The sequence below is a fragment of the Astatotilapia calliptera genome, chromosome 3 (genome assembly GCF_900246225.1).
Source record: "Astatotilapia calliptera chromosome 3, fAstCal1.2, whole genome shotgun sequence".
In the NCBI taxonomy this organism is placed as follows: Eukaryota; Metazoa; Chordata; class Actinopteri; order Cichliformes; family Cichlidae; genus Astatotilapia; species Astatotilapia calliptera.
The window spans coordinates 29,555,850-29,578,142 of record NC_039304.1 but is presented as its reverse complement, the minus strand read 5'-3'; the positions used below and the strand labels follow the sequence as shown (position 1 = coordinate 29,578,142).

Sequence of the window (22,293 nt, the reverse complement as noted above, 5' to 3'; positions counted from 1 at the left end):
GTAATGTGAACAGTTAAACAGATGCTAACCAAGTGAACACATTAGTTTACTGGATGGGAGACGAGGCTGACGACGTGCTAAGGGGACTTGACCTAACAGACGGGCAGTGCCAGTAGTACGATGCGGTCAGAAACGCATTTGATAGACATTTTGTCCCCAGAAAGAAAGTGATCTATGAAAGAGCAAGGTTTAATAAGCGAGTACAACAGCCAGCAGAAACAGTTGACTCCTTCATAACAGCTCTATATGCTCTCGCTGAAAACTCTGAATATGGTGAACTTCACGATGAACTTTTGAGGGATAGGCTCGTTGTGGGTCTTAAAGATTCATCACTGTCGGAGAGAATGGAGCTCAACAAAGATTTGACCCTAACCAAAGCTATCACAATGACGAGACAATCTGAGGAAATAAAAAGACAGCAAACTGTCCTAATAGGTGAAAGCAGCACGGACAAAACAGCCGTGCATGCCGTGCATGTCAGAAAATCACAGCCAAATAAATTCAGAAGCAGAGACCAAAAGCAGTTCAAGCCACAAAAACCACAAATAACAGAACAAGAGAATAAAACATGTTCTAAATGTGGAAAAGCACAGATGCACCCAGCCAAAAATGCAGAATGCCACAACTGTGGAAAACGTGGACCCTACGGGAGAGTTTGTAGATCTACAACTGTGCATGAGGTGGCAGGAGAAGACCCGTGGCTTGCTAACATCTGCATGAGAGGCAAAAGCATGACATTTAAATTAAACTCGGGGGCAGATGTCACAGCTATCTCAGAGGAGACATTCAAAGACATTAAGCAGCCAAATGAACATTTGCAAAAAGCTGAAAAGCCACTGTATGGACCAGGAGGTGCAGCACTGATGGTACTTGGGTCTACAAAGGAGGACATTTCCTACAGTGACAGGAGCACTACAGAGACAATCTATGTAGTCAGAAATCTGCGTGTAGCTCTCTTAAGCAGGACAGCTTCTGTGAGACTGAAACTAATTGCCCGAATGGACAATGTTGACCTTGAGACAGTGAAGAAAGCGTACCCGAAACTATGTGATGGGCTCGGGCTTGTTCAAAAACCATACACGATTAAGCTGAAGCCCAACGCTAAACCTTATTCACTGAAAGTGCCAAGGTGTGTTCCACTGCCACTACTGGGCAAAGTCAAAACAGAGCTGGAAAGGATGGAACAGTTGGGAGTAATCAGTCGTGTGGAAGAGCCCACAGACTGGTGTTGCGGCATGGTCGTAGCCCCCAAAAAGGACAAAGAGAAAGTCCATATCTGTGTGGACATGACACCATTAAATGAGTCGGTGTGTCGTGAAAGATATATCCTTCCCCTCTGATAGACCAAACACTAGGCCATGCCTCACAGCCGTTGGGCGCAGTATGTCTCCAAGCTGATGCTAACATGGGTTTTTGGCCAAATACCGCTGTCCAAAGAGATCTGCTCTCCTCCACCACACTTATTACGCCCATTGTGGTAGATACCCATCTTTCAATCGTTTGGCAATTTGGTCATTCCAGTTGCATCAGAGCAGTTCCCAAAACATGATGATGACGGAAGTGACAGCCGGCCTCGCGGGAGTCATGTGTAACCCAGAGTAATTTCCTGCACTTATTTCCTGCCATTGAACGCATCACAGAATGCATGACTCAACCACATGACTTTGCCTCAGCCCAATCGGATGGCATGTAGGTCATAGTAAGCCGTGTCCCGGGTGTTGCTGCCAAAAAGTGAGGTTGTCTGCCAAAACTGATTTCCAGGTTTTCTGTGTATTTTTTTGATGTTGTAATATCTTTACGTATGTCGTAAATAGACTTCGGTGAACGAGGTTTACAAAGGGGAGTTATATAGAGAATTAAAACAATATCTGTTTTTCAAGTTATTCTTTACAACTCTCTGCTTATTGTACTTACATTATAAACCAATTCCGGTCCTTTATCCCCCCAACTTAAAATATTGTTACAGAAGATATTGTAATATTTTGCTTGCCATTTCTGGCTGTTCTCTTGGCCAACTTAACTCTTACAAAAGACATTTTTAATGTTAATGAGATTTTGTTAACTGTATAAAGTCACTGCCAAAACTGATTTGCGGCCTTCTACGCTTGTTTACACGAATGTTGTTTGTGGCTCAAAGATGACTTTTTATGTCATCCATTGAGGGCATGCATTTTGACATATGTTTCACATATTAAGTCCAACAAGTTACTTATAGCAGTTTAAATTACGAGGTCAATCAGTTTTTGGCAAATACCGGAAATCAGTTTTTGGCAGACAATCACTTTTTGGCACAACACCGGCTTCCTCCCGTCAGATGCGTGGAGGCAAGCCAGGTGACAGAGCTGTTGCAGGTGTGTATTGGCAAACATTTGCTTTTCCCGTTTTAATGCATTTCTTTAACACCAACTAACTTATGCAACTTAGATGCTGATTACTGTGAGCCAGAGCCATAATGTTGTTGTGCACTGAACAGAACGGAATTGGTGAGTTTGAACTTTTAATTGACTGTTTGTATTGCTACCAGCTGACCCTAATCGGCTGCTGCCGGTCCAAACAATTTGATTTTGATTTGACTGATAGTTGTTGAATAACAAATGTTGTGGAGCTACATAGTATGTATGTATGTAGCAGTTGAAATGTTTTCAGTTAAATCCTTATTGGTTAGAAATATTATATTTAACCAATATATTGTTTGTTTATTTATTTATAAATTGTGTACACAGGAACAAGAATAACTTAATGTATTTAGCTAAATTGGCTGACATTTTTGTAGTGTTCTTGTGATTTCTTATTGGCCTTGTTTATTTAATGCAGGCCAGGTGAACCTTTTTGGGGTATGGAAAAGGATGGCGAGCCAATGAACGGCTAGGAGTAGGACACATTCTGCAATTGACGCTTCCACCGGTTGGGTAGGAAGCTATCAAAGACGACGCTCTGTCCCCATTTTCCAAATACACTGATTTCCGCAATCATACACACCATTCCTTTCATTTATGGACAATAGCGCTTGGACATCTCTCATGGACATTCAGATTAAACTCATGGACTTCAGTGTGGATCAGTGGATTTGATATTAACATGTGGTGTTTATGGGGGAACTGTTTTTTTTGAGAACCTTTGTTGCTTGGTATAAGGCAGATAAATCTGTTTAGTTGTCTTTGTGTACCCTCACTGGGTTTTTGATTAATTGGATAGCTGCAGCAGGAGTGATTATTTAAGTTTTTCTTTTCTTGTTATTCTTTTTTGGGGTTTGGTTAAATACATGGTACCTGCAAAACCATTTTTTGTGTTGTGTGTATTTATTAATTACTGCCCATCAGCTCCAGTGGCGTCCCTAAATCTTCTGATTAATAATAACCATAAAATCACACTCAATCCCTAGCCTGTATTACTTCATTAGCGCTACATCAGTGTTACACATGTGCCACATGGACGACATCCTGGTCTGGGGATCCACGAGAGAGGAGCACGACATGAGACTCCACGCTGTCCTCGACCATGCAGAGAAGGTGGGCGTCACCCTGAACATGTCAAAATGTCAGTTTGGCAAAAGAGCAGTGAAATTCTTAGGATTCATTGTGTCATCTGAAGGCATGAGTCCTGACCCTGACAAAACTAGTGCGGTGCAGAATATGACAGAGCCAAGCACCGTGAGTGAGCTTAGGAGCTTCTTAGGAATGGTGAATCAGCTGGGGAAATTCATCCCAAACCTCTCCAAAAAAGACAAACCACTGAGAGACTTGCTTTCAACTAAAAATGTGGTATTGGGGGCACGAGCAACAAAACGCGTTTAGCAGTTTAAAAGAAGAACTGTCATCCGCTCCAGTACTGCAGCTTTACGACCCAAACAAACCCCAAAAGATCTGAGCAGATGCCTCTTCATACGGGTTGGGGGCAGTTTTGCTACAGAAAGACAATGACGTGTGGTCACCAGTTGCGAATGCCTCGCGATCATTGACAGCCACAGAGCAGCGCTATGCTCAGCTGGAAAAAGAAGCGCTGGCGCTCACCTGGGCCTGTGAAAGATTCAGTGACTTTATTCTAGGGCTACACTTTGAGCTTGAGACCGACCATAAGCCACTTGTGAGCCTACTTGGAGGACAAGCCTTGGATTTGCTTCCACCGCGGATACAGAGATTCCGCATGTGCCTAATGAGGTATTCTTACACTATAACGCACATTCCAGGCAAAAGCCTCACCACAGCCAACACGCTGTCACGGTTACCGCTGGCAGACAGCGTGATGCCCAGAGACAATGATCTTATGGAGGACACCGATATTTACGTTGACGCAGTGCTGGAGGGCCTTCCTACTAGCAGCAAATACCTTGCAGATCTCCGTGAGCAGCTACAGTCTGACAGCGTCTGTTCCCAAGTCATGAAGTTCTGTGCAGAGGGCTGGCCTGACAGGAACCAGCTGCAGGGAGTGGTAAAACACTACTGGTCAGAAAGAGCAGTTTTGAGTGTACACGATGGACTACTACTGCAAGGCACAAGGTTGGTCATACCTGCAAACATGCGAAATGCAGTTTTGGACAAAATACACGAGGGTCACCAAGGGGTAGTTAAGTGTCGAGAACGTGCCCGACAAGCAGTGTGGTGGCCAGGCTTAAGTAATCAGATCAGTGAACTTGTCCTTAAGTGCAGGCTGTGCATACAGGAGAGAGTTAATGTGAGGGAACCTCTTATGCCCATACGTTTACCTGAGAGGCCATGGTAGAATTTAGGAGTTGATTTGTTCACACTAAAAGACAAAAACTATCTGTTGGTAGTAATTATTTCTCGAGATTGCTCAACTCAGCCCAACTCGTTCAGCCAATGTGATTGTGCATTTAAAGTCAATATTTGCATGCCATGGAATACCTGAAGCATTGATTACAGATAATGGCCCACAATTTGCCTGTCAAGAAATGAAAGACTTTGCAAAGGACTACTGTTTTGAGCATGTCACCAGTAGTCCCAGGTAGGGCTGGGCCATATTATACCGTTCACGGTAATACCGGTATAATGTTAGGCAACGATAGGAAAATGAAATATCGCGATAGAATATGAGTAAAACGCACATGCGCAGTGCCTTTGTTTTCATACGCACATGGCCGATTGTTGAGTGAAACAGATGAACCAGAATTGGTTTGTAAAAATGGTGCAACTTCAGTGTGGAACTGGTTTGGTGTTTGTCCGTCAGATACACGACAAAGCACTTTTTTTTTTGCAGAACATGCAAGCGGCCGTCGTTATTGTCGTATTTGTCGGACTAATATGCTCTTAAATCTGGGAGTAATCTGGATCCTAAACTCCGTATCTTCAGGTCAAACAACACTGCAGCATCACTGAGAGTTAAAAACTCTCTAAATTCTTTCATCTTTAATAAAACGATCAGCGTTGCTGCTTTACCAGGTGTAACTATGAAGTTTAACTTCCAGGCATCCATGAAAACAAAATTTATTACATTTAACAGAGTTAGAAGTTAGCAGGAAGCTAGCGGAAGTTAGCTCGCTAGTTTCGCTAGTTACCTAAGCATGATATAGCACGTTCTGACTGAGAGATTTCTGGAAAAAAATCAAACGTACAGCTCTGCTATCACTTCCAACATAAATGAAGACAGGAAACTAAACAGCAGTGACGTTTGTAGGGTTACTGAAGTTGGGCTAGCTGGTATATAATGATGTGATTGCTAGCGACACAGCTATGTTAGCATAGCATAAACAGTGAAGCTGGAGGACGAATACTAACACTTTTCCACTTATAAAAATTAATGTTAAGGTTCCTGATAGTTAGAGACAAATGCAATCGCATGGCAGGATGCTGTAAACGGACCAAACTTCAGTCAGGAGAACAACTGAGATAATCCATCCACAATACGAGGTTAGTCATTAATATACTGCAACAACATGGGAATAGAGCAGCTGCCAGAGAATTCAACATTAATTGATCAATGGTACAGAAGTGGAGGAAGCAAGAAGAATGAGTTTAATAAAGTTTAATTTATCTGACTGCTTTGTTTCGCTTAATGTGCCTTATAATCCTGTGCACTTTATGGTCCAAAAAATACGTACTGCACACTGCAGTTTAATGTTGCAAAGCTACGGAGCCCCCCAGGGGACATGGGAGAAAAAAAAAATTACGGAGGAAAAAAAAAAAATCGAGATCTCGCAAAAAGTATTGCGAGATCTCGCAAAACTCCAACAATGGCGGCAGCTACTTAGTTGTAATATTACTCTTTCTGGGTCACAAAATACACTTTTAAGATATTTTGAGGCGTGAATGTAGTTGTGTAAACGTCAGATACCTGCTCGGTTTACAAGACATCACATATTTGCAAAAGAGCTCCGACGTTTTTGGAGATCTGACACCCACTAGCTCGAAGCTAACGGGAGGTCGAGACCTACTACAGCCGGGAGGAACACCGCTTTCCCGGCACATCGTGCCTCGACCTCCCGGTCGGCTTCGAGCTGGCGGCCACTAGCTCGAAGCTAATGGGCGGTCGAGACCTACTACAGCCGGGAGGAACACCGCTTTCCCGGCACATCGTGCCTCGACCTCCCGGTCGGCTTCGAGCTGGCGGCCTCCAAAGAATGCGGCTAAAACTTTTGCGAGCGCTCGCAATACTTATTGCGAGATCTTGCAATACTTTTGCGAGCGCTCGCAATACTTTTGCGAGATCTCGCAAAAGTCCGTCTTAATTTTTTTTTTTCCTCCCTAATTTTTTTTTTTTTCCTCCCTAATTTTTTTTTCTCCCATGTCCCCTGGGGGGCTCCGTACAAAGCACCTCTTTTTAACTTCAGTGGATATTATACATGGTTATGCTCAGGATATGTCAGCCCATTTCTACTGGAAATCCCTTTTGGTTAAACTTTCAGCAAGGAATTTGCATTTGCACTGTTAAATTTTTATAAAGCTTTAATGTACATAAAAACCAGCTTCTTGTTTAAGTGAAAATAAATGGAAGGTTGTCTTTTTGCGCTAGTAATGGTGTGGAGTTGTATTTTGTCTCGCATCAATTATATTGTCAGTTATATCGTTATCGCAAATTTTCAAATATATATCGTGATAAACGTTTTTGGCCATATCGCCCTGCTCTAGTCCCAGGTACCCACAGAGCAACGGCGAGGCGGAGAGGGGTGTCCAGACCATCAAAAATCTCCTCAAGAAAGCCAGCGATCCATACAAGCCATTGCTGGCATACAGAACAACAGCACTGGCGAATGGCTACAGCCCGGCTCAACTTCTCATGGGGCGCAGGCTTCGTACTACTTTACCAATGCTTCCTGAAACCTTAGAGCCATGTTTGCCTGATTTTCAGCAGATTTGTCGTTCTGAGAGAGAGAAAAGGCTGAGACAAACTGAATGTTTTAACAAAAGACATAGAACAAGAGTATTGGATAAATTGTTGCCAGGGCAACCAGTCTGGATCACGGATGCAAAAGCACAAGGCACAGTGACATCAGTCCACCCAACTCCACGATCGTACATCATCAGTGGACCCCAAGGGACAATGGTAAATGGTAAATGGCCTGCATTTGTATAGCGCTTTTCTAGTCCATAGGACCCCAAAGCGCTTTACACTACATTCAGTCATTCACCCATTCACACACACATTCACACACTGGTGATAGCAAGCTACATTGTAGCCACAGCTGCCCTGGGGCGCACTGACAGAGGCAAGGCTGCCGGACACAGGCGCCACCGGGCCCTCAGAAGGAACCGCAGTCATCTTGTGCCGATCCCACAGAGACTCAAACCGAAGCAAAACAGATCCTGTCCACCCCTATAGAGACCGTTTCTGAGCCAAGCGCACCCCATACACCAGGTGTGGTTAGAACCCGGTCTGGTAGGGAAGTGATTAAACCAAAAAGACTTGATCTGTGAAGCTAATTGTTTGGAAAGGGAAAAGTTGTATTTCGAAATGCTAAGTTTTGTTTTTGAGAATAGCATGTTTAAAAGGACAAGAAGGTTTAACTTGTGTTAAGAGTGTAAGAGTTTATGTTTCCTGAAATGCTGGGGTATGTCTGTATTGAAAAAAAATATTACGCAGTTATGTTTTGTTTGAAGAGCAAAAGAATGTACCAGCCTAACTTCAGTAAGGGGGATGTGGTGTAATCTATATTGATGTACATCATACGCCACTAGGTGGCAGTACTTACCCACTCAACGGGAAGTGTGTGGCATGTAAAACAGCACAAGAGTAAGCTGTATTAAAGAAAGATTGTTGTTGCTCCACGTTATCGCTTGAGCGGGAGTTTTATTCAAGAGCTCAACACAACATCTCTCTCTCTCTCTCTCATACATATATACGTATATACATATTTGTGTGTGTGTGTGTGTGTGTGTGTGTGTGTGTAATGTCCATTGTGTTGATTCAAATGTGCTCTGGGACAATCATAGGCATTGGTTGCTACTGAAAACAGGAAATAAAGCTGGTCCACACTATGGGCTGAACCATTTGTTAGTGGTGGAGGGGGGTATTCAATTCAATTCAATTTTATTTATATAGAACCAAATCACAACAAAAGTCGCCTCAAGGCGCTTCAGGGTAACACTATGCAATATATTCAGTTTTGGAATTTATTTTCAGTGCTAACTGTAGCTAGGCTCAAAGTGTTAATGCAATCTCATTTTGATAAACAATGTTATATTAAAAACTAGGGTGGCACTAGGGGTGGCAAGAGATCACTTCAGGGTGGCACATGCCACCCTATGCCACCTCTCTAGATCCGCCCCTGCTGAGCTCTTACAAATTGCTGCTTGTGTATAGTTGAGTTATAGCGGGATGATGGGTGATCTTTACCAGCACTCGGTTTTCTTAGAGTGTCACTGTCTTAAAGAAGAACATCTAACAAGATTACAAAAATATTTCAGCATTCGACGCAGATCAGGTGGAGGAGAGTGCGGACCAGTGACGAGAGTGGACAAAAATGTCTACAGTGTGGCTTTCAAAAATAAAAAGGGTAGGTTTATCATACATAGGTGTCAGCTGTTGGGGAAATATATATATATGTATATATATATATATATATATATATATATATGTGTGTATATATATGTGTATATATGTGTGTATATATATGTGTATATATATGTATATATATGTATGTATATATGTGTATATATATGTATGTATATATATGTATATATATATGTATATATATATGTATATATGTATGTATTACATATACATATAGAGGAATTGTGAATTGACAGTTTGTCTCGAAAGTGAAAATTGCTAATGCTACAAAACATTTGGTGGTCAGTTGTTGTCATAATGTCAAGTTCAAGCTATACATTACATTACAGAAGCAGCGTACAATGTACCACCACCACTTTTGAACTTTTGTCTGTGAATAGGCCATTGCATAGATGGGATGACCAGATTACTGCAGTGTAAACAAATACAAATACAGTTTTAATTTCATTTGCTGTTTGAATGTTTAGTAGAAGAGGAAGTAAAGTCAGCTGCACAGACCTTAAAGACCTTAAAGCAGAAGTGGACTTTCCAATCAGCTCAGCAAGCGACTATAATTTATGTAGAGTCAGGAAAATATTGTCTTTCCTGCATTTGGTATGTACTTTTACAATTAAATTTTAGTTTGTTATAGGCATTTATTGGATATCAGGAGAAAGAATAAAAAGAAGGCAAAAAGAAACTTAAAAGGAAAATGGGTCACATAAAAAATTCAGTCTGTAACTCGAGATATCTGTTTACAGATCAACAGCGAGTCCTTCAGAGATCAGAGCATGTTTTGGAGCTTGGAGATCATCGTTTGGTGATCACAGTCCGAGAAAGTCTGGAAAGTGACGACACCTCTCATTTCATCACCCCTACTTCCACTCCAGCAGAGGTAAATTTCACAAATAAGTTTAATCAAAGTTTTATGGCTTCATATGGAATTAACATTGTCCATATGATAAAAACATTGACGTAACCTCTTACTTCAGTATTATTATGATGTATCAGCTTTGCTACAGATTGATACCTCCTCTCATTTGCATTTCTTCCCAATCACAGACTCCTGAGAACATTCCCGCCTCGTCTCTTCCACCAAGCGATGAAGAGTATGAACTACACGTTGATAATTATCTCCTTCGTTACCTGAAAGAATGTCCACATGCTCAGCAAGAACTTGAGAACATGCTTGCCTGTTTAGCCTGCTCTGCTGATCTTTACTGTGAGGAGGGGAGAGTTTTAGTCAGGAGGCTCTCTCAACCTGGTGCTGCAGATGAAGTTAGTGATTGGAAAGCTGAGGTAGACGCTCTCTTTGGTGGCTACTTTTGCCATTATGAGGTCAACCCTGACAAAGTCGAAGCTTTGGTTCAGTCCAGCAGCTCTTGTCAGACTGCAGGTGAGGTGAAGGTGTACACAGATGAGTCTGGGATGGCTGTTGTTGTTGGAGAACTGTCTCTGGTTCATGCCAGGTTGTTAGACATTGAGCAACCTTCAAGTTTACGTGACAATATGGCATCTCTGAGTTTAAGAGAGGAAAGCACAACCATTGCTAGCTACAGCCTTTGTGATGGGCTCCAGGTGTTTGTGTGTCAGGGTGACATCACCAAGCAACACGCTGATGCTCTGGTAAATGCAGCCAATCAGGACTTGGAGCACTCTGCAGGTGTTGCTGCTGCACTGAGTCGAGCTGGTGGTCCTGAAATACAGAGAGAGAGTGATGAATTAGTGAAGTTTTTTGGGAAAATTCCCATAGGAGAAACAGTAGTGACCACAGGGGGTAACTTAAAGTGCAAGAAACTGCTTCATGCAGTTGGGCCTGTAGGTGGAAAAGCAAGTAACAGAGATAAGATGTTACTGGAGAAAACTGTGCATTGTGCTTTAAAGTTTTCAGAAATAATGGAGTTTCAGTCCATAGCCATTCCTTGTATCAGCTCAGGTGTCTCTGGGGTTCCTCTCACTGTGTGCACTGAGGCAACTGTTGCTGCTGTGAAGGACTTTGGCAGTGTGGGAGGTCGAAGTTTGAGGAAAATCATCCTGATTGATAACAGAGAGGAGGCAGTGAGGGCCATACAGGAAGCATGTGACAGGCTTCTCCAAGGGATAGATACACCTGATGAAGATACAGCAAGAGGAGCCACTGCCAGAGCTCCTGGAGGCAGAGTCCACATGGAGGTTATTCAGGGATCGATCGAGAGCCAACAGGTGAGAAACACTGCTGTAATTAAAATAAACAACACCTTGCAATAAAACACATTTTCTAAGCCCACCAAATCTCCTGCTCTTCTCCTAGGTGGATGCTGTGGTGTCTCCTATGGTTGGCCATGATCCTCTCTCTACCCGTGTTGGAAATGCTTTGTTTGAAGTAGCTGGACCACAGCTGACCACAAGGTTTAGAAAGGAAGAGGAAGATGAAACAATGCCTGGTGACTCAGTACTGCTGGAGGGCTTACCTGGACTTCAGTCTAATGCAGTCTTCTTCCTCAATCTTGTTCCCTGGGATGGTGACCCAGACGGAGTTGCAGTCCAGGTGAGATAGTAAAGGAGGGATTTTATTATTCTGTCTGTTTGTGAGGACATTTTTTAATGAAGCCATTTGTCTTAATCCAGTATTCTTATGTGTTATAGGTTCTTCGAATGGGCATCAACACAATCCTATCTTCTTGTGAGAAGAAAGGATTTAGATCTGTCGCTCTTCCCATCCTCGGTTCTGGGATGGCCCTGCAGTTTCCTGTCAGTGAGGTGGTGAGGGCTTTAAAGAAGGAAGTTCATGTATTTGAAGAGGAACGAGTGGGCATCACACCACTCCTGATCCACATTGTCATTCACCCCGATGACGAGTCAGATCAGGTAATGACAAAGCACTTTTTTCTTTAAAAATTACCACCAACACTAAAGTCTGATATTGATTTTGTTGTGCTTAGAAAAAATGAAATTGTAAAACACCACAACAGAAATTCATGTGGTACAATGGGATATATATGTGACAGTATTAAAAGTCATCTTGTTTGCCAATATCATTCTTTTCTGACACCAAATTTTGGTGTAGCATTTATTTTTTTCGAACGGCAACTGGGCTTTACAAAACTTAATTTATGCTCCTACTTGCTAACATAATGTGTATCAATAATTCACCAATCACGTTTTGTTTCCTCTGCATCTAATGAATATATAAAGGAACTCTTACTAATGTAATAATTTGTTGTCTTTGCAGACATTTGGCTCAGTCCAAAAAAACAAATTCACTGAAGGTGTTCACCATAAAGACCAAGATCAAGGTTGGTGTAGAAAATATCCACAGATAATAATCCCGACAGTGCTTATATATATATATATATATATATATATATATATATATATATATATATATATATATTAGGGGTGCAACGATAAACAAAATTCACGGTTCGGTTCGGTTCGATACTTTGGTGTCATGGTTCGATATTTTTTCAATACAAAAAAAATGTTCATGCCTTTTTAATTTGTCATTTATTAAAATTATAAATATATATTTTAACTCAAAAGTACAGTTTTTAAATTTAACCCTAACCCTTGTGCGTGTTTTTTATTTTGACAGTGAATGCGCACCTGCAGACCACTTATGTGCAGCCCTGGTTATTTAGCTCATCATATTGCAGCCACAGAAATTATTTTGTCCATGAAACCATAAAGCTGCACTTTCTTTTTGCCTTATAGTCTGATTTGTTATAACTTCTCCGTTTTGTGGTAAGCTTTTCTTTGGCTGTCACTTCTTCACCCTGACCTGTCTTATTTGGCTCAGCAGAACTAAAATATATATCCTGCTGCTTTTACACACGCACTCACATAAGCTCAGCGATTCTCTGCGCGATCAACCTCTCACATGTTTAAGCTGCGGGAGATTTCACTTGTCATGTTTGCATAGTAAGCTAACGATTAATAAGACGATGTCAGAGGAATTGGTGCACAAATTATCATCACTCACAGATCAGTGCTGTCGCTCTCTATACACCGTTCGCACGATTGCAAAGTGAAAGCAAATTCAAACGCGATTTCAATATGTCACATATTGACAGTGGCTCACCGATGCCAATGACATAATTACCCAGCTACATTTCTGAAAGAATGTAAAAGCATTGACATATATTTTTCCTTCCTACAATAGCCCGACGGGCAGGGAAGAGATAGATTTTGGTAGCCCCAGGACGTCGGGCTAGCGATATTGCAAGCCCTGTATCTGATTGAGGAATCACTCATCTTTGGAAAAGGCAAGGCAAGGCAAGGCAAGTTTATTTGTATAGCACAATTCAACAACAAGGTGATTCAAAGTGCTTTACAGAGACATTAGAAACAAGAACAAATAAAAAGCATGATTTAAAATTGATTAAAACAAGCAAATAAACTAACTAACTAATTAACAAACAAACAAACAAACAACAGTATATAAAATCAAAACAGATAAAATCAGAACAGTAGATAAAATCAGTAGTTAAATGTAAGTTTTGAAATTTAAGCTTAAAAGTGTGGATTTGGTGCTTTATTCAAATGCAGCTGAGAACAGGTGAGTCTTCAACCTGGATTTAAATAAACTGAGTGTTTCAGCTGATCTGAGGCTTTCTGGGAGTTTGTTCCAGATATAAGGAGCATAAAAGCTGAATGCAGCTTCTCCGTGTCTGGTTCTGACTCTGGGAACTGATAAAAGACCGGATCCAGATGACCTGAGGGATCTGGATGGTTCATACTGGGTCAGGAGGTCATTGATGTATTTTGGTCCTAAACCATTCAGAGCTTTATAGGCCAGCATCAGAACTTTAAAGTCTATCCTCTGACGGACAGGCAGCCAGTGTAAGGACCTCAGAGCTGGACTGATGTGGTCCACTTTTTTGGTCTTAGTGAGGACTCGAGCAGCAGAGTTCTGAATGAGCTGTAGTTGTCTGACTGATTTTTTAGGTAGACCTGTAAAGATGCTGTTACAGTAATCAAGCCTACTAAAGATGAATGCATGGACTAGTTTTTCCAGGTCCTGTTGAGACATCAGATCTTTTATCCTTGATATATTCTTGAGGTGATAGTAAGCTGACTTTGTTATTGTCTTAATGTGTTTTTCTAAGTTTAGGTCTGCATCCATCACTACACCCAAATTTCTCGCCTGGTTTGTGGTTTTTAGATGTATAGATTGAAGTTCTCTGGTGACCTGTAATTGTTTTTCTTTGGCGCCAAAGACTATTACCTCAGTTTTGTTTTTGTTTAGCTGGAGAAAATTGTGGCACAACCAGTCATTGATTTCCTCAATGCATTTACCAAGAGCCTGTACAGGGCCTCGGTCTCCTGGTGACATTGTGATATATATTTGTGTGTCATCTGCATAGCTGTGATAGTTTATTTTGTTGTTGTTTATAATCTGTGCCAGTGGGAGCATGTAAATGTTAAACAGAGGGGGTCCCAAGATGGAACTTTGGGGAACTCCACATGTGATACTTGTCTGCTCAGATGTGAAGTTACCTATTGATACAAAGTATTTCCTGTTTTCTAAAAGAGAGTTTATTACAGAGAAATGTCTCTTTCCAAAATAAAAGCTATACTATCCGCTTCTTCTGGGCTACATTCTCAGCAGCATAATTAAGGAGAATCACGTGCTAACAGCTGTCTAAATGACTCGGCTAAAGTTAGTAGCATGCTTGTTGTTTTTGTCTTTGCACTAGGATGATGTCGGCATAAATGTGCAGTCATATTCGTTGTGTTCCCACTAGTGCTTTCAGGTTAATCTCATTGAAATGACCTTAACGCCACAACACGGCAAATCTCCGTTAACGAGCTACCGCCGATCGCCCCGTGCATGGGGCTGGACGGCCAACACGTTAACGAGCTAACTGCGCTAACACACTAGTTCCCACCCATGTAATTGAGCATTGCATGGCACATCCAACATACTGTTTTACTTTAGTCCATGACTCGCTTACCTTCAGGGTCATACGTCACATGAAAACCAAAATAATTCCAAACGCCAGATCTGAATGAGGGTGGGGGAGGTCCATGTTGCAAGGAGAGCTTAACTTCTGTCTTGCTAGCTTGCCCTGCGCTCTTCCTTCTGACTATGCTGTCTGTGTTGAGCGCTCAGTGGATCTGCGCTCGACAGTGCAGCCTAGGCGGAGTAGTCGAACACAGATTCACTGAGCGCTCAACACAGACAGCATCGTCAGAAGGAAAGTTGATGAAATAAATTACAAATGTTGTATTGTTCGATACATATGCGTACCGAACCGAAAGCACTGTATCGAACGGTTCAATATCGATACGAATATCGTTGCACCCCTAATATATATATATATATATATATATATATATATATATTTTTTTCTTTTTTTAAAGGGACTACATTAAAACATGAATAGTAAATTGTGACATCTAATAGAGCATTTGAAAAAAAAATCATCAAAGAGCCAATTTGTAAATGATTGCATTAACCTTACCAATCACTGGCTTGACCTAGCAAATTTCCTTAGTGGACCAGTGTTCTCATCTTATCATTTAATATTGATTCTGTATCTGACTAAAACGGTTCAGTATCTATTGCATCCTGTTTCAAACTTCAAACCATAAGCAAAACACCTTTTTAAGAAGGGAGAAAAAAGTAAGAAACAAATGTACTTAACAGAGTCAACTTTCTCCTCTAGATTCAACAACGATGAGGTTGGTCCTGCTGGGAAAAACTGGATCTGGGAAAAGTCACCTGGGTAACAACATTCTTGGAGAGGAGCTCTTTGCCACTTATGACTCTCCAAACTCTGGAACAATGAAATGCCAAACAGAAACCAAAACAGTCAGTGGAAGAAGCATCACTCTGATTGACACCCCTGGTTTCTTTGACACAGGAAGGTCTGAGGAAGATCTGAAGCCTGAGATAATGAGCTGTATGACAGAGTGTGCTCCTGGGCCTCATGCTTTTCTCATTGTGCTTCGAGTGGGTAAATTCACAGAGCACGAGCAGGCTGTCGTCACTAAGATACATCAGTCTTTCTCAGATGAAGCTCTAAAATATGCTGTAGTTGTTTTCACTCACGGTGATCAGCTCAAGAAAAAGATGAAAATTGAAGATTTTGTCAGTCAGAACAGAAATCTGAGTGATCTGGTGTCAAAGTGTGATGGTCGGTGCCACGTCTTTGATAACAAACACTGGAACAAGAACCAGCCAAACAACTACAGGAGCAACCAGTTCCAGCTGGAGGAGTTGCTGAAAACAATAGAAAAAATGGTGGTGGAAAAAAACGGAGGTTACTACACAAATAAAATGCTGCAACATGTGGAGACGGCAATACAGAAACGGGTCGAGCATATTAGACACTCAATGCCAGATAAAACCCCAGAAGAGATCAGAAAGCAGGCTAAAACTAGTGTGTTTAAGAGGTTTCTGATCCAAATGGCAGGGATTGCAACAGGAGCTTTGCTCGGTGCTTTATTTGGTGTAGTAACATTGTGTGAATTTGCTGTGAAATCTGTGAAGATGAGTGTCACAGAAATGTTAGCATGTGTGTCTGCTGCTGCAACAGTAGGAAAAACAGCACTAGTAGCTGCTGGGACAGTAGGTTTGGCAGCAGCAGTAGCAGGAGGTGTAATGGGAGGCATCACTGGAAATGAAGCCGCTAAGGATGCAGAGTCACCTTTAGAAGCTGTACAGAGAACATATAAGGCTGTCCAAAAAAAAAGAAAAGCTTTTACTGAATTTTTGTAAGATTTTCTTAATAAGCAGATATTTATGTGAACATTTGATTATTTAATTACCTCTTGATAATGTTACATTACATATAATGTTCACATATTTAGGAGGCAGTACATAAATTTGTTTTTATTTGGAGGTTTTTGGGACTATTAAAGGTTTATTCAGCGGTTTCCGTCATTTAGGCGCCTATTTCTTTTTTCTTCGCTTACTTTGCCTTGGGCCACTGTGTCAAAATTTTTCATACAGTTGGGAATAAGGGAAATGTGGGGTAAAGCAAGTGAAGGCTCTGATTAATTCAACACCATTGCCAGCAGTAAGAGGGTTCATCTGGAGGAAAGATATTTGGAGGGGCTCACAAACAGCAATAGTGCCATCAGTGGAGGACAACGGCTATCTTTCCCTGGCAAAAAGCAATTGTGTTTCAGTTACTGGAAGGATGTAACTTTGCCAGTGCCGGACTTGAACTCTTGTCTTTTTTCACGTTACTCTGACACCCCATCCTTTTTTTAAAGCAACTCATTTGCTACTTTAGGGCCAGAATCTGTTGGTGTTTATTAACTATAACTGGGGTTTTACTTGAGCACTCATGTTGCAGCATAATGCAACCTTCCACAGCTTTAAGGTGAATAAAATGTTTAAATGAAGTGTGGTTTGCCTTTTTTTGTTTACAATCAAGTTTAATTTCTATAACAAATTCGCATGATAGTGCTTTGCAAACTGTGTAAGTTCGAGGAAGTACACACCAGACAGGCTATTTGTTATTTCATATAAATATAGGTGAGGCCAAGCACACACCTATATTAGTCATAACTTAAGTGTAATAACATCCCACTAGGTGTGGCATGGAAAAAGGTTAGAGCTTTACCCTTAGTATTATTGCTGTGGCTCAAGCAATGGAAGCTTTATAACGTTCACTGTCACAAATGAGATATTCAGAGTTCCATTTTACTAGAAAAGTGTCCCCAGTACTGTTCTGAATTTATCATTAACAGCATGTGCAGTTGTTTGGTCATATGGCCCATATTTCAATTCAATTTTTAGTTTCATTTATATAGTACCAAATCACAGTAACCGTGTCCTCAAAATCCTTTGAAAAGTAAAGATCAGACAATAGCACAGAGAAAACCCCAACTATCAAATGAACCTCTATAACAGGGGTGGGGGAACTAAACCCAGGGTGATATCCTTCAGTATGAGAGAGCTGTGACTGAGCGTTCATGGGGCTCATCTGGATTTCTATCTGCATCTCAAGTTATCTCATGTTACATACAAAACAAAGCACCGTCTGATAACCCATTTCTACATAAATGTGTAATTGCTGTTTCCAAAGAGAGGAACAGCTGCAAAAATCATCCCAAAACCTTCCATACACTTTCTTACTTAGACTACAAAGTCACATTGTCAAGTTTAAGATGGCCTGAATAATGGCCTCTCTCTCTCTCTCTCTCTCCCTCCCTTAGAGTAATGATAAAACTTATGTTTAATCGTGGCTCTAAGATATGCTTACAATACCTAATTCAAAGCTAATAATTATATCTAATGATGGCCCACTTAAAGCTGACGCTCCAGCACGTGTGTCAAAAACCACACTGCTTCAGAAGCACTGTGTCAAGGTTTGATTTGTTTGGCCAGAGTCATGTGATCAGTGACATTTAGAACGTAGCTGATTCGATGGTTTATAAGGAAGTGGATCATTCGCGGGATTTGTGGAGTGCTTTGATAGTGAGTGACAACAAACTACTGATCATTCTATTGAGCGATACTGAGCCAGCAAGGAAGAGGGGAGGTTCTGTTGTGTGGGAGTATTTTGAGTTGATTTTCCTCAATCGGGTGTGTTTGCCAGCTTTTTATTCTTGTTGTTTGTCTTTGTTTTGATTGTGTTTATTTTATTTTTAATAATATTATTTACAAACATACCTGTCCAGCTGTCCAGTGATTAATTGTATAAGTACCATAATGTGTTGTACATTATTATATGTATATTAATGTGTTTTTCATTTATTGTATTTACCAACATCAAAAAGTCACAAGCAAAGAAAGACCACACCATGGCACATGTTTAAATAAGGGAAGCTTATTGATCAAATTTATCTATTAAGCAAATAGACATAATTATTTCACCCAAAAAACATACATATTCAAAGCAACAAATGTGTAGGCCCAATATCAGACAGAACAGTGAACTCTGTAGAATGGGCAGTCATAATGAAGCACTACACTTTAATTTGTAGATTCAAGCTGTTCTTCATAATTTTGGCCACCAGATGTCACCAGAGAGGAATGTGTTGAAAAGCTAGTATGAAGCGTTTTTAACACAAGCTTCAATGCTTCAGAAAGCTTCATTTGAGCATCTAATAGACTCCAGTTTGTTCATGTAAATCAGGGGTGGGAGACTCCAGACCCAAAGGGCTGATGTCATGCAGGTTTTAGATGTCACCTTGGGTCAACACACCTGAAACAAATGATCAGTTTTTTACCAGGCATCCAGAGAAATCAAAAACATGTTGAGGAGGTAATTTATCCATTTAAATCAGCTGTGTTGGATCAAGGACACATCTAAAACCTGCAGGACACCGGCCCTTGATGCCTGGAGTTCCCCTACCCCTGATTGAATGAGTCCATTGCCTATCCAAAACCTAGAAACCTTCCCAATAAAGCAACGGGGACAGAGACAACTATAAGTGTTGATATGTGAGTGCTAGGTGAACTTAAGTCTGCTACTGCAAATGAAAACATCATAGTTTACACATACTACAATTGACTAGACAAGCTAACCAATGCCAGTCTAGTGAAAGGTCCGAACAAGAACACACTCCTGTTTATAAAAAAGATATATATATTTTTTTTTAAGTAATCATTATTACTTAGCAGTGATTGTTCCAGAATAAAACAAATATGGATTTGAATGTATTTCTCTGCCTATGGTAGTGCAGTGCTCCATAGTTGTATATGAACATTTAGAATATTGCTTTGTTGTTCTAAAACTGTCATGATGTTCTAAAACACAGCCCAGAAGATCACTGGCTGCTCTCTGCCCAGCCTGGAGGTCACTGCAAACTCTCGGTACCTCAGCAGAGCTGGCAATATCATCAAGGACCACTCTCACGCCAGCAACCAATTGTTTGAACTATTACCGTCAGGCCGACGGTACAGGTCACATAAAACCAGGACAAACAGATTCAGGGATAGCTTCTTTCCCAGAGCTACCACCGTAGTAAATAAGCACAAAAACAATTGAACCTATTCCATACCGTCACTGTCATTATATTATGCTGCTATTCATACTGTCATTATATTAATGCTGCTATCCTGTATATATTGTACATACTATTGTTTGAGTACTTACGATTGTTTTTTTTGTACTTTTTATATTTTACATTTATATTTATTATTGAAACTTGCACCAAGGGAGTGGCACTCCAATTTCGTTGTACTCTGTACAATGACAATAAAGGCTATTCTATTCTATTCTATTCTATATGCGAGTTTGCATATTTACTGTGCCACCCTACAATACTGTGATTTCCTACACATACTGTCAGTGCACTGTGTGCATGTGTAGTCATGTCATTACACTGACTCCATTAGTTACAGAAAACCTTGGAAGAACTTCTGCTTCCTAACAAAAGAATGATCAAAATACCTCTGAAATAAGTTTGAGTAGGGAGTAACACTTCCAATTTCTCCAATCAGGGCTAAGTTTCAAATGATGTGATTCATCCTGTGCATGCCCAATTCAGTTCTGCTATCACATGTGAAAAATCAGCACATTTCGTCAAACACAGACAATTTAACATGAAAAAAGTAATTTGTATGCCAAAAAGTAAGTTTTTCTACTTTATTTCAATTTGTAATAGCATTATCTGCTTTGCAGTTAAACTCATCAAACTTGAATTATGTTATTTGTATGTCTATGGGGATATAATCTGTGTAGGTCTTTAGTGCTAATGTTTTAGCCGTTGGCTGTAATGTTAGCTAGTTCATGGCTATAGGAGTCTGGGTCAGTTGTAACAGCAACAGTCTGGGTTAGTTGTAACAATAACGCAGATGTTAAAACTTACCACACTATTACTTTAACTTATATTAAACAAGTTGGGGCAACGACATCAGCAGAGAGAGGTTCACTGGTCGCTTTTGTATATGCGGTTAATGCCATTGGCAACACAATTCCTCCACTGTTTGTGTTCCCACACATACATTATGCAGACCACTGTGTCAGAGATGGACCAGTAGGAAGTACTGGTAGTGGAAATAAATCAGGATGGGTGCAAGAAACAGATTTCCTCATCTTTCTGAAGCACTCTGCAAACCACACCAAGGTAAGCCATGGTAAAAAGTAATGGAATTGCGATGCTGGTGAACAACTACATTTTTTCAGCTTCATTGTTATGTTCAAAATTGGTGCAAGAGTTGTAGGTTATAATGCCCACTGAGCCAATGAGGCCAAACTCAAGGAAGACCAACCAAAATTAATGAAATATTCAGTTGCAGAAAATTCCATAATTTGTCTTTTTTGGGGGGGTTGGAATATGTTCAAAAGCTAGATTTCTGCATTCTGTCACACACACATAGCTACATAAATGGCTCTAAGTGCATTCATGTGTTGAATAAACAAAGATTACATGTTAATGTTTTGTTAGTACCCTTATTTCATTGTGTTACATTTCACCCCAGGATATGTTACAACTAACCCAGACTACGGGGTTAATCGTAACATTTCACTCTTCGTGTTTGAGACCATACCATGCAATGGGTAATTGTGCTGCAGAGAAAATAGCTGCACTATTTAATAGCAGAGACATGTAAATACTTTGCATTACATTTTGAATCCACTACCTTAAAAGAGCTCCAATTTACAGACAGAAATGTCAAAAATGTTACAACTATCCCCGGTCTCCCCTACACACCTGCTAGACCTCATATCACTGGAAAGAAATCTATAAACAATAATCAACAAAACTTTGTGAGGAAGCAATTTCACTCTCCTTCTGTCCAGCTGTAGCTTCTCAGCACTCCCCACTTTTTTTGATTGCTTATTCACAATTACATTGGTCATTTCCTTTAAGGTAAAACTCAAGAAATTCCATTTGCGTATGAATTGTGTCCTATAAACACACTTTCTTTGTCTTCCCTATCAGTTATTGAATAGTTGCATCCACCTCTAAAGTAATTACATTTTAATCTGTTTTGCAGAGCAAGCAAACAGCATGTAAGTTGGTAGATTACAGAACTACCTGACATTCAGCCACAATGTAGACAAAGCAGGATAACTTCTAAAAGTCTACAAATTAGATCTTCAGTTAAAGTGACTGCAAGCTACAAAAATGATCCAGAAGATACGAGCCAGCTGCTAAACAAACAGATGAGATCAAGAAAGTTCACCATTGATGCTACATGAGAAACATCATTTCTACTTAAGAAAACTCTTCAACTCTTGATTGAATTTACTGAGATGGCTCATCTCAACAGGCAGCAAAGGACGTGTGATCTACTTGTTGTTCGTCTGAACAGATTTTGTGTCAAGTCATTTTTATTAAATGTTTTGATGTTATGTTAGCTGTTTGACATATACGTGTTATTCCGCAGTTTTATTTTATTTTTTTGTAAAAAATGTAGACACTAATCATTAAATGTTACAATTAAACTAAATAACCTTG

General features: G+C 40.4%; 1 protein-coding gene across 1 annotated transcript; it reads left to right on the top strand.

Annotated features, from left to right (window-relative positions):
• Positions 1–8,772: 8,772 nt before the first annotated feature.
• LOC113014105 (uncharacterized) lies at positions 8,773–16,648 on the top strand. The gene is made up of 7 exons (XM_026155424.1): positions 8,773–8,947; positions 9,705–9,838; positions 10,006–11,145; positions 11,234–11,470; positions 11,569–11,790; positions 12,155–12,218; positions 15,594–16,648. Exons 1-7 carry the CDS (start codon positions 8,773–8,775, stop codon positions 16,646–16,648), a joined length of 3,027 nt encoding a protein of 1,008 aa, XP_026011209.1.
• The last annotated feature ends 5,645 nt before the right edge of the window (positions 16,649–22,293 follow it).